Source organism: Coffea eugenioides, unplaced genomic scaffold, assembly GCF_003713205.1.
Source record: "Coffea eugenioides isolate CCC68of unplaced genomic scaffold, Ceug_1.0 ScVebR1_92;HRSCAF=436, whole genome shotgun sequence".
Taxonomy (NCBI): Eukaryota; Viridiplantae; Streptophyta; class Magnoliopsida; order Gentianales; family Rubiaceae; genus Coffea; species Coffea eugenioides.
Genome location: NW_020864810.1, coordinates 67627 through 81115, shown reverse-complemented (window position 1 = coordinate 81115; position 13489 = coordinate 67627). Strand labels below are relative to the sequence as shown.

Below are 13489 nucleotides of genomic sequence, written 5' to 3'. Positions count from 1 at the left end.
CCATTTATTTTTTCTTATAAAAAATGGGGCGCGACAATAGGAAAAAAATGAAAACGTAGCTCTATTCACTTTTGTTGGTTCTGATTTGTGAGTTGAATCAGCAAGGATTCCCCGATTTTTGTCGCAATACAACTCTGAGTATGGTCAATTATCAACCTTGGCCACCAAGAGAGTTTTAAAACTCTATTTGGGTGTAGGTTAAGGGATCAAATCTCTTGACCTGCATTCGGCTTTTCTGGAGATTTCATCAGCGAATACGTTAGAGGTGTCAAAATGGGTGACTTGGGCGGGTTTGGGTTGGGTAAAATGGGTAATGGGTATAAGTGAGTCAACCCATTTATACCTACTTAATTAGATGGGTATAAATGGGTAAGTCAAAAAATGAATTGGGTAACCCAATTACCCATTTATAACCCATTTATTTTAATTTTTTGTAAACTCATTTAAATTAATTTTTGCAAACTAAGTTATCAATTTATACCGCTCTTTGTACCCATTATTAGTTTTAAATATTTACTTATAATGTTCAATAAGCCTAATTACCAAATTTTTTTCATTTATACTCTATTTCACAAAATTACATATTATTTAATAATTGAATAATAAGAATATAAAAATTTGAACTAAGTACTATAAAAGTTAATATAAAAATTTAATCCAAAAATTTTTAACCCCTAACATTTTTTCCATATATAAATTTAAAATTTCATTTTAGAAAGATAAGAAAAGAGGCTCAAATTTATCATAAATTGGTAATGCCGAAAAATGAGCAAGTTAACAAACTAAGAGAAAACAAAATAATAAAATAAAACCAACAAATAATAATAATAATGAAACAAAAGTAGTTAACATCATGACAAAATGAAAAATTTGAAAAAAAAATGGGTGGGGGAAAAGAAGAGATTTAGGGGAAGAGAATTTTAAATGGGTTAATTGGGTTTGATGGGTTACCCAATAATACCCATTTATTAAATGGGTATTATTGGGTAACCCATTTATACCCATATACAAAAATTTAAGATACCCATACCCATCTATTCATGGGCGGATATGGGTAAATTTATTAAGTGGGTTGATTTGCCACCTCTAGAATACGTAGACACCCATCGATGGTGGTTCGGTCCCTCCGAATTCTCCTTGCACTTTTTCCCTCCCCTTAATATAGAGTAGGAGTAGGTCTAAAATAGATTTCATCGTATCCATAAAAAAAAGGTCAATTATCATCCCAATTTATCGATCTCGTACCAGCCTCTCCTTTCTTGGTTATGAGTCGTTGGAGTCAACTCAATGTTGTACCAGCCTAACCTATCTTGGTTATGACTCGTTGGAGTCAACTCAATGTTGGCCAATATGGCGAACCATGCTTTGCAATGTAAGGAAAAAAACGATTTGATATATCTTCACACTTGCAAAATAAGCATTTAGAAGGAAGCTTAGAGCCAAACTACATTAATATGTTCGGAAACAGTAGTAAAATTGTTATACAGCCTTTACGTGAAGATTGAAATTGTAAGAGAAAAAAGTTCTCTTAGATGGCCATCCAGGCGGAATAGAAAGACAACCTTAGCCCCATTGGCATTTCACTGATACTAGCTTGACAAAGAACAATAAGACGGACCTAGTTGAAGCTGGGTACGGGATGTAGGTTGTTTAATCAAGAGGGCTATGCAGGTAATACCGAGACTCGTCTTTGATTAACCGGTCCACAAAAAGCATCCGATGATATAGTTGCTTACCGTAGACTAGAGGGTAAGGTGACGAGTCCAAATTAGTTTGCGTGATATCAATGAATTCCTTGAAAGTTGAATCTGGTTTAGGGTAGAAGAGACAATAAAAACTCCCTCTGACGAAGGACACCATATTAAGATATCCCGCCACTCTGTGTTACGAACTTGAAATTTGCATCTTCTCGTTCATAATATAAATCGTCAATAGTATCATTCGGATAAGGCAACTCAGAGCTCTAGAACCCAACCAATTTTCAAATCAAAATCCAACTAATTCTAAAATCAAAACACAACTAATTTTCAAACCAAAAAGAACTTTGCCTATCTCAAAGTAGTAGTTGAGTATTTTCTTCCACCAAAGTATGAACATGTAATATTTGTTTTGAAGCTCTTGAGATTCAAGACTTGAAATTGTAGTGACACGATTTAATTTAGTAGCATACTTAGCAATCATAAATCGAGCCCAAAGGCTGGAGAAAGTACAAAAATTTTACTATAATTTAGTACCAAAAGCTGTCAAAATATCTTCTAAAGGAGAAACCTAAGCATCCGTAGGATAACACAAATTATGCCATCTTATCTAGTACCCTATTATCCTTGTCCTCAAAGTCACCCGATTAAAATTTTGCCATAATACGCTCGAACTGGTTTAAATCATGCTTCGCTGGTTCCGTTATAGCAAATATGCATATCAGTGTAGCTTATAAAACATGCTTGTTTAAGATCATATGACCTCCAATAAATAGTTGTTGGAATTTAGAGCATAAACCACTAGACAACATTTAGGTCTTGTTTAATAATTTAATTTAGCACTTATATTTAATGGGTTTAGATCTTAACATGTTTAGATGCATTTCATAATAAAAAATAGAACATTTAAATTAGTTAAGTGACATTGATTTTTTGGATAAAAAGTGTTTTATTTTATTTTATTTTATTTTTAGTTCGCAAAATGATAGTTAGCTATTTTTATTGAATTAGGTTCATCTTTTTTTAAAAAATAATCGACAAAAAAAATGTTTTTTGCATTCAATTTATGAAAAAAGGAAAATTCTCACAAAAATTTATTTTTAATCTTTTCAAATTCAATTTCTTCCAAATAAAATGAAATTTTTGTAAGGCAATTTCAATTAGGAATTAACATTTTGTTTACCCTAAATTTGTTTTGAAAAACAAAAAATAAAAACAGGAAAAACAAGATAGGTGGAAGGCATGCATAGTAGCTAAATGGGATAGGTAAGCATTAGCTACGTGGTTTTGGCATTTTGCACAACACATGCAAGAGGCTAGGTGGCAAGACAGGTGTAGGAAGATGAGGAAAAATCTGAAACAAGCAAGAAAGAAAAAGAAAGCTTCGGGCAGTAGGGGAAAGAGAAGAAAAGAAAGAAAGGAAAAAGGTGTTTTTGCGGTTGAGAGGGAAGAAAGCTTGGGGGCAGGGAAAGAAAAGAAAAACCAAGAGAGGGAAGAGAGCTTTGAGGGGGAAAGAAAAAAAAATGGAGAGAATGAAACAAGGGAGAATCTGGGGAGAATAAGCAAGAGAGGAGAGCAAAAGAGAGAAAAGAAAGAACGAAAAACAGAAGGAAAAGGGAGCTTGGGGAGAGGAAGGAAAAACGGGAGAAACTTCGGCAAAAGAGAAAGAAAGGAACAAGAAAGAGAAGAGGAAGAGAGATTTCTGGGGGAAAAGCAAGAAAGAGAGAGAGGCTGCGGAAGAGGTAGCGGGAAACTGGGGAAAGAAGAAAAAGGGAAGGAAGGAAGCTTCGGGCAGGAGAGGAAGAGAAGAGAAAGGAAGAAAAGAAGAAAAAAAGGAAAAAAGAAGAAAAAGGAAAAAGGAGAAAACAAGGAAAAGAGAGGAGGAGGGGAAGATCTGGGGATGATCAGGGAGGAAAACTGAAAAGAAAAACGAAAGGAAAAAGCAAGAGAGACAAAAGAGAGAAGACCGAGGGAAAAGAAAAAAGGGAAGAAGAAAAAGAATTCTGGCTGCGACAAGGCTGATCATACAGCCTTCTTGAGCAAGGATTTTCTCCGTCAATTCAGCCACGCGCACGAAACCATCAATTTCTGCACACTCTCCAACATTGGGAGAGAAATTTTGTTCGAAAATTTCGCAGAAAGAATGCCTGGAATATCTTCGAATCTAGCTCTAAATTTGCCGATGCTCAAAGAGTCAACGAGTTGACTGCAACTGCTTTCTTTGCTCGGTTCTTTGTTCAAGTTCGGTCAAAAGGCTTCATCAGGTACTTTCTGAACTAATCTTATAGTTCCTTCCCTTTTCACTTGTTGGCTCATTCATTTGCAGTTCTCTTTCGTTCCCTTTTGCTGCCATTGGTTTGTATTTTTATGTTCTGTCTTGATTTCCTATTTTTTGATTTCCTTCAAAGTTGATTTTATAAGAGTAGGATATGAGGCAGTTATATGGTTTTGTATGCTTAAGAATTATCTGACATTTTGTTGAAGTTGATAAAGAACCCAGAAGAGTTGCAGAAAGAAAGCTTCTGCGAAGATGGTGCATGCAAACTTTTACAAATTTCATTTTGACCCCTAAATTTTACCTAATTTCACTATAGCCCAAAACCTTCTGAAATTAAACCAATTTTGACCTTTTTAACTTTATTCTTTTTTTTTTTGTTTTTAGTGATTCATTGGTAGATTAATTCTGGAATTTAGAATATAATTAGGATTAAATATTTTTAGTTGATTTTTTAGCTTGTTGGGTTTTATAAGAAGAGTTATAGATTTGGGTAATATTTTCGTTTGGGTTTAATAAGTGGATTTTTGATTTATCTTTGTGAGTTCTAGCATTAGGTTGGGTAGGCTTTATTTAGAGCCCTTAATTTAATTTTTTCTTTAATTTTTGACCCCTAAAATTTTTGTAATAATAATTTGACCCCTAGAAGTTTTATAATTGTTTCAATTAGGTCCTTACTTTTTTTAGTTTCTTGAATATAGGTTGTTTATTTTCATTTAAATGCTTTAATTGTTCAATTTCATGATTATTTCCATTTCTTTACATATTCTTGCTTTTATGCGTCAATTAAATTGGTACATTGACTACTTTGTTGATTTTTGGAGCTTTAAAATAGGGAAAATCCAAACCCAATTAGCTACTACTTCAAGGGGAGGTATTTTTTTTTATTATTTAAAAATCCTATGTGTTCTTATGTGATTTTATGTGTGTAATTGCATGTTTTTTGAATATTTTATTTTATTTTACTTCATTTATTTATTTATTCACTTTATTTATTTTTAATTTTGTATATTTATTTTAATTTAATTTTTGATTATTTGAGAGGCAATTAAAAGCCAAATTGTAATAGATAGGGGGTTCAAGACATGCATTTAGCTAGTTTATGTAATAGATAGGATTTAATTCTTATTAAAAATGTAATTAGTTAGATAAATGTAATAGTTAGGTTTATTATTTTATTCTTTTCCCTCTTAGATTGTAATTAGGGCTCCGAATGTAATAGTTAGGTTTCTATTTGCTTTTATTTGCTTGTGTGCTTGCATGCTTGTGTGATTATGTGTTTACTTACTTTCATTAGGGTTTTGCATCTAGAAATTATGTCTATGTGTTATGTGCTCTATGTGTTTTATGTGATTACATGTTTTAATTATGTTTTATATGATTTATTTAATTATAATAAATGTATGATGTCACCACACTAGTCCAACGCTAGTTTTGGTCTTCCTCTCCGATTTCTCACTAGTCCAACGCTAGTGAAGAGCTTATAGATATGGGCTAGTCCAACGCTAGACCCTTAGGACCGTTCGCGCGTTAGATCGTGTTTGCATGACAAATCACTACATTTCATGCATATTTTCTACTTTTTAGGATTTTATCATTTTGCATGATATTTTCCCTATATGTATCCCTCATCCCCATGTATAAAACATGACATGTAGACTTGCATTTCATTTAAGAAAATTAGAACTAGGTTAGATCATTTGCTTGATTAGATAGGAGAGTTACCCTTTAAATATGAGATATGGACGAGTATGGTTTCTTAACCTTAGCACGCTCGTATTCCCTCTATAAAAGGAAAACTTGAGTCATGAATCTTAGCCCCCGTACCCGTTATGTTGCATTCCTCTTTTTAGGTCACGTATGTTTGTATATTATAATTTTTCTATTTTTTTCAAATATCATTGTTACATATTTGTGATCTTTTCAAAGAATCACTTTTGGGCATCGCAACTAATGCGATTTGCACCAACTAGAATTCGAAAAGACATATTGACCCTTCCGTTAGCCATTAGGTTTAGATTTACATTCATATAGTAACATCCAAGTGTGGTAAGTTTTTAGATTAAACTAAGAAAATTTTTCGACTAAATCACGCAACTAGATTTGGTTAGGTTGAAAGGGTGCTTTGGATTTTATCCTTACCTTCCCTTTCTTCAACCATGATTCCCGAGCCCTTTTCTCTTGATTTTCGAAGACTTGGAGTCGTTTAAAAATGATTTTTTCTAATTTTTTTATTTAAAATTCATTTTGGGGGACTTGGTACACATTTTTTTTTCAATGAATCCGATCTTTATTAACAAAGAAAGGAGAAATTACACTGACCGCGTGACCTGACCTAACCTGAAACCGTACATAATCTCACATACGGAGTGGACAACTTATCTAACTGCAAAAGTGACTGAACTTTAGAAGGGAGAGCTATATCACTTGAGAACCGGACATCTGATCGTAGGTTCAAGGCAGCCAAAGCATCTGCAACCGCATTTGCTTCTCTGAACGTGTGAACCAAAGACACTCCTAAATTCGCCACCAAGAATTGAATATGCCTAATAATATTGCATAATGGCCAACGAGATGGCAACTTGGAGGACACTACACTCACTAAAGTACTAGAATCCACTTCAGCTACGAATCCCGAGAGATTGTTGTCCTGGCAAGAACGTAGGCCCTCCAGCAATGCCAATGCTTCTACAGAGAGAACATCTTGATCTCCAAACTCCTTATAAAAGGCAAACACTAAATCACCCTCAGCCGAACGCACCACCCCTCCACTACTAGCATGCCCGCTTACGACACTTGTATCAATATTGAGTTTCATAGCTTGCGCTGGAGGTTTCACCCAAGAAAAGACGCGAAGCTGTACCAATTTTTCCTTGACCTTACCATATTGCACCCAAGCACAATCTGTGTCCCCTTTGAAATACTCCATCTTAAGAAGGTCACCCCTACCCAACTGGTCGAGAAATGCGCACACCTGGTTGATTATCTAATCGGACGAAATACTCATCCCCTCAAAGCGGGTCTTGTTACGGCCCTTCCAAAGGAACTACAAAATCGATAGAGGAAGAATGACATGAATATGATTCTGTGAAACAAACCAATGAGACAAGAGCCAGCTGGCAAGCCTCATGGCCACCCCACTAACCTGGACCATCAGCCCAAAGACGTGGGAGAAATGCTGCCAAACACTACTTGCTAAAGGCCTCGAGACAAAAAGGTGGTCACCCGTTTCTGGCACTCGGCCACAGCAGTAGCACTTTGACGCTAACCTCAACCCCCTACCTTGAAGGAGATCATCCAAGGGAAGCCATCCTCACAACAAATGCCAAGCAAAGAAGGAAATCTTCAGATGGACCACCGAGCTCCAGACTAATGTATCAATAGCGGACTGGTTGTGCTTTGAGCGAAGAACCTCCCAAGCTAAAGACACAGTAAAACTCCCCGAAGGTGACGCCGCCCAAATCATTTGGTCTCGAGTATTGGGGAATATACGCAGCTCCAAGATCTTCGACACTAAGTGCCCCGGAAGAAGCCGTCGAAGCCACTGTTCATCCCAACCATCAGAGAGAAAGAACTCCCCTACCAACCTATGAGACTTAGGCCTTGGCACCAAACTAGCAAGCGGAACTCAGAACACCACTTGTCCTGCCAGAAGTCAACCAAACCCTCACCCAGACACCACCGGATATTCCCCTCCGCGAGATCCCTCACCTCCAACAAATGGCACCAAACTGGGGACGGATGGTCAGTTGAAACAAGAAGAGGATGCCCACCTCTGATGTACTTAACGTGCATGAACGTAGCCCAAATGGATGCCTGTCCCCTCAACTTCCACCAGAGCTTACATGAGAAAACCTTAGCGACGTCCTCAAATGAGCGAAACCCTAGGCCCCCCTCCTCTACCAGATGGCAAACCTTATCCCAAACCGCCCAATGGACCCTTTTGGCTTCAGTAGAGGTGTCCTACAAGAAAGCATTACACACTCGGCCTAAGTGCAACAACACTGCCTTTGGTGGTTGGAGCACCTGGAGTAAATAGATGGGAAGGGAACACAGGACACTTCGTATAAGGACAATCTTCCCCCCCATAGATAGCATCTTTGAGCTCCAATGGAATAACTTTTGACGTACTTTGCCCAGCAACCCATCAAACGCTGCATATGTAACCCTACCACGAATCAGTGGCATCCCTAGATACCTAAACGGAAAACCCTGGCGCTGATACCCCAGGGTCGTGCTTACCAGGGTCAGTTGAGTGTCCGTAACTCTAGACGATGCAAAAAGCACTCTTAGTAATATTCACCTTTTGGCTAGAACAATATTGGTAGAGCTGCAAAAAATCCCTTATGGACAACAACGTATCCTGCGAGCACCAAGTGAAAATAATCATATCATCCGCAAAGGCTATATACGGCACTTTCGACCCTGCAGATACAAAGTATCAACTATCCTTGGAATCAAATATCCTTTGCAATCCCCTTCGTAGAAATTCTACCACGAATAGGAAGAGCGCGGGAGAAAGGGGGTCCCTCTGCCGCACCCCCTGATAGGATTTCACGAAACCTGTTGGCTCCCCATTAATTAAGACTGAGAACCAAGAATTAGAGAACGTTCGAAAGAGCAAATCCATTATAGCCTCTTCAAAACCATATTGCCTAAGCATAAAAAGTAAGAACGACCAGTTGACCCGATCGTATGCCTTCTCCATGTCCAGTTTCAAGATCAAGTTTGGATCAATCAACCTCCTATCCAAGTCTAAAACCAACTCCTGCGCCAAAAGAACATTGTCCACTATCCCACGGCCTGGAACAAACCCTATTTGCCATGGTATGAGGTTCGAAAGGAGTCTATTGATCCTAATCGCCAAAATTTTTGACACTATCTTCGAACTTACATTCCAAAGGCTAATGGGCCGAAACTCCCTCCAGTGGGATGCACCCTCCACTTTCGCGATGAGCACCAACAGAGTGTGGGACCAGTTCTTGGGTTGCTCCATACCTTAGAAGAAATTCTGAATAGCCATAATCAAATCATCTTTAATAATGTTCCAGCAACTTTGAAAAAATCCTGCTCCAAACCCATCCGGACCTGGTGCACTTTGTATGTCCATTCCAAACACTACCTTGTGGATTTCCTCCATCATAGGAAGCCATTTCATCAGCTCGTTATCAGCCTGAGTAACTCTAGGAACTTCAAAAGGAAGCTCAGAAGGGGCTTGCACCTGACAATTGGATGAGAACAACCCCGAAAAAAGGATATCGCTGAGCTCTTAATGTCTTGTGGGTCTTCATGCCATCCCCCCTCCTCTTTCCTAATAAAAATTCGAGTTCTGACGTTGGTGGACCTAAGAGTGGAAAAAAGTAGTATTAGCATCCCTCGCCTGTAACCATTTAATACCCGCCTTTTGATGCCAAAACTCACACTCCATAGAAAGTGCCTGATTATATCTCGCTCTGGCCTCATGAAGATGAATCTTAGACTCTTCATCCCTAATCAAATCATACTCCGATTCCCTTTGTTTCAACTCCTGCTCAGCCTCTGCCACCTTAGAAGAAACATTGCCAAACACCTCACGGTTCCATTGCTTCAATTTGTCCTGCACTGTTTTGAGCTTGTTGTAAAATCTAACCATCCCCATGTCATAGACCTCTTTACTCCACGCTTCCGACACTATCTCCCGGAACTGGGGGTGACGCCGCCAAATATTAAGAAACCGAAAACAAGACGAACCCATCCTATTGCCTCCACATCGAATCAAAAGAGGGCTATGGTCAGATCTCCCTCTGGCCATATGAGAAACTCTAGATAGCGGATAGGCCTCGGACTAGAGCCTATTCCCCAGGGCCCGGTCCAAGCACTGCCAGACCGACCTATTAGACCATGTGAAACGAGATCCATCAAAATCAATTGCCGATAGGCCGCATTTAAACATGGAAGCATTAAATTCATCCATGTTCCGAACATTGGCAGGAGCCCCCCTTCACGCTCCTCTGCTGTAGCTATGACATTGAAGTCGCCTGCTACTACCCAGGGTTGATTTAGAGAAACTGACGAAGCAACACTTTCCATTGCCTCCCAAAGAAGCCTCCGTCCAACCCTCGTGCACCTTGCATATACCGCAGATAACCAAAAGGATGCCCCAGAGGCAAAGAAAACTTGAGCGTGAATCATTTGCTTAGCGTACTCGACACAGTTAATTCGTACGAGACACGACCACAATACCCATATTTTACCATCAATATAAAGAGCCAAAAAGTCAAAATTTAAATACCTCCATACCATCTCCAATTGACCCTTTGCAGACATTGGCTCTACAAGGATTAGTAGTTTAACGTTGTTCTCGTGACACAACCTCTTTAGATATCGCAAAGAGTCCCTCCGGGAAGCCCCTCTGATATTCCATACTAATATATTAATGGGATCTAACATGAGAACGCAGTGAGTATGAAGCTTGAGCCATAGGTTCACACATGCTAGTGTCCCCCCCTTTCCTTGGTCTCCCTCGTTTTCGTCTCATATCAGTTGCGGTATCTTCACCATCCAAGCCATTACCTAATTCCCTATCAAGATGAGTTGAATGAACCAAGTCAGTCCCAACACCCTTTAATTTCTGTGCTTTAACATTGAGTGCCCATTGAAATGCCTGCAATTCTTCTAACGAGACTGGGACCTCTCTCAAGTTATCCACTGAGCGCCCTCGCGGTTGCCAGCCCTGTTTCCAAGCTCTTGGCATTGGTCGTATCAGACTCCTATTTCGCTAGTCCTCCTCCTCAGATTCATCTTCCAAATCTCCTAGAGCAGCAAATGCATTTGTAACTCGTATGTTCCCTTCTTCTTCGATGCCCACGCGAGAAGATCGTTAGTTACTCAACACTTCACATCCTCAAGTTGCCTTGGATACTCTTAATTCAAGTATCATTTTACGCGAAAGTTGACATTTGTAGATGGAAACTCCCGATTACTAAGTACAAAAACCATTAGACTAGAATAACTCTTTTTCTTTTTTTCTAAAGATAATAATCATTCCCTCAAAAGAGTAATCATGAGAAGAGTATTGTACCTATTGATCATATTTATCACTTAACTTATAAAATCAAGTAAAGAGAAGAAATTTCATCAAACACGCAAAATGTAGGCATAATTTTCTCCACTTTGCTAGATATACTTTCCTATAAATATACAAATTATAATAACATAATATTCATTTCCAAGTTAAATGAGAAAAGAAATCTTCAAGTCATATATATGTATCTCAAAAGTATAAGGAATTTGAGTTACTAATGATATGAAATTTGTTACCCCTTAGATAAAATTGAAAAATTTTGAAACTTTTTGGGGCAATTTTGCAATGTTGGACAAGATTGTGAAAAAATTTTGATAGAATTTCCCCTTGTAAATGGACTAAACTCCCTACCAACAACCTCAAGATTGACAACATTCAAGTGCAAGAAATATTTCCAAGGGAAGTCCGAATTATTTCAATCAGAACCAACATATATAATCTCAATTCTCCCCCCCACACTTAACATGCCAATTATCCTCAATGTGTAAAAAGAAAAATCAAGATAAAGAAAGTAATACTCCCCTATTGTTGCGATCGACGCGTCATGAAGTGTCACAATCCGTTGTCCACTTATTTCCAAAACTTCATGAGTTCCACTTGGTAACCATTAGTAATTAAACCTAAGAATGAAAAATGAGAAGCAAAGGTGATAACAAAGGCATTTAATAAACATAAAATGGCGATCCGTAACTCTACGCCTTTGTTGTGGTGAAGTACTTATAGAAAATACACAACAAGCTATTCAAGATATAAGGAAATACATGAGGAAAAGAAGAAGAAGAGAATGAACAAGGAACCTGCATTTTGATTCTTTAAAAAGGATCCCTAAAACGCAATTACATAAAACGCGAGCTTGAGGTTGCATTTTTGGAACTCGCATTTTTAGTTGAAAAATTGCAGGATCAAATATATGACTCTTGAAAATGCGACTTGGAGTCGTATTTTTATAATCACGTTTTCTGTTGAAAAAGTACATAACACAATACGCGAGTTCTTAAATACGCGACCTTAAGTCGCGTATTTCTGAGCATCGCGCATTGTTCTGCAAATTTTTTCAAAAATCTTAACTTTCTAAAATTGCACATGGTAACCCAATTACTCAAAATGCATTCTAGATTATTCTTTACCAAAAATTTAAATGCACGCACATGTTAAATGATCAAAACATACATTTTACCCCTATCTAAAGAATCAAAAACAATATTTACTCAAATCGAGAGGTGGAGTTTCTTGATCGAACTTCACCTTTTTCACCTCATTTGGTCACCTTTGCTTCTATTTCCCAAACCTATAAATAAAAAACAACAAAATAACTTAAACACATAATTTAAACATAAAATCACATAAAATTAACATAAATAACAAAAACATTGGGTTACCTTCCAACAAGCATTTTTGTTTATAGTCGTTGGCTTGACTATTGAACCTCATTTTTCAAGGAGGCTTTGTTAATGAATAATCCACCATTTTAGGTTGTGATGAATCATTAAAAGGTGGCTTAATAGCAAAAGTCACAGGTTCTAATGATGTGAGAGATGAAAGTGAGTACTTGTCTCAAGTTTTTCGTAGATATTACCTTGAATATGCACCACTTGAGAACTCACCAAAGGAACGTTCGCATGGCTTTTTTGGGCAATAATACTTTTAAAACCTATACTTTCAACACATTCCTCAAGAAGGGTGAAAACTGAGTCTTTAAGGCTCATCTCTTGAGGTTCAAGGTTAGCTCCAAAAGTACTATCATGTGAAATGGACATTTTTTCATTGAAACACAATTGAGATTCATCATTTTTTCAAAATGCAATCCATTTTCACTTGCAACATGCTCACCATTCATGCTAGGGTCATAGTACATATCATTAGAAGAAATAACTTCATACAACTCATGCAATTGGTCTTGTATTTTACCAAAGTGAGAAGTTAATATATCTAATCTTTTCTCAATCCTATCAAAACAGTCCGAGGTTGCATTTACTAGCTTTTCTATAGCTAATTCCTAAGATGATTTAGAATCGTTAGCTAATGGTTCACTTTTCAATTTTGAAGGTGAAGGTGCATTAACTAACCTTTCTATTGCTAATTTTCAAGATGGTTTTGATTCATATTGGACACATTTGGATTGGCAATCAGAAAAATATGGAGAATCATTATATGCACATTGATTATTTCAACCATAAGTAGAAGAATTATCCGAATTAGCATTATATTGATCAAAACAAGGATTATAATGCCCTAATTCATCATAATAATCGGTATTTTATATTTGTCTACATGTATGAGTGGCATGATAACCTTTACATAAGTCACAAATCACATGATAAGAATTAAAAGTATTAACATTCCTCTTTCGCTCATTCTCATGCATAATGGTGTCCATTTGAGCTTGTAACGTTATAACATCAAGTTTAGCATTTAAGCACCTTAAACCATCTTCAAACATATCTTCGGTAATTT

The 13489-nt window shown here is 37.3% G+C and overlaps 2 protein-coding genes across 2 annotated transcripts; both read right to left on the bottom strand.

The window, feature by feature from the left end:
* Positions 1–6307: 6307 nt before the first annotated feature.
* LOC113759137 lies at positions 6308–6901 on the bottom strand. The gene has a single exon (XM_027301709.1). It carries the CDS (start codon positions 6899–6901, stop codon positions 6308–6310), a length of 594 nt encoding a protein of 197 aa, XP_027157510.1.
* A 1512-nt stretch (positions 6902–8413) lies between these two features.
* LOC113759136 lies at positions 8414–9706 on the bottom strand. The gene is made up of 4 exons (XM_027301708.1): positions 9410–9706; positions 9061–9193; positions 8867–8970; positions 8414–8740 (listed from the first exon to the last, which is right to left on the bottom strand). The coding sequence occupies exons 1-4, from the start codon at positions 9704–9706 to the stop codon at positions 8414–8416; spliced, it is 861 nt and encodes a 286-aa protein (XP_027157509.1).
* Positions 9707–13489: the final 3783 nt, after the last annotated feature.

Bases quoted from the DNA above. Each gene is read 5' to 3' on its own strand.
- LOC113759137 (XM_027301709.1), bottom strand. From the start codon at position 6,901: ATGGAGTATTTCAAAGGGGACACAGATTGTGCTTGGGTGCAATATGGT.
- LOC113759136 (XM_027301708.1), bottom strand. From the start codon at position 9,706: ATGGGTTCGTCTTGTTTTCGGTTTCTTAATATTTGGCGGCGTCACCCC. The intron at 9,194-9,409 runs GCACTTTCTATG...TCCAATTGTCAG, and splicing joins CCAGAGCGAGATATAATCAG to GTGCAAGCCCCTTCTGAGCT. The intron at 8,971-9,060 runs GTCCGGATGGGT...ATTTCTTCTAAG, and splicing joins GGACATACAAAGTGCACCAG to GTATGGAGCAACCCAAGAAC.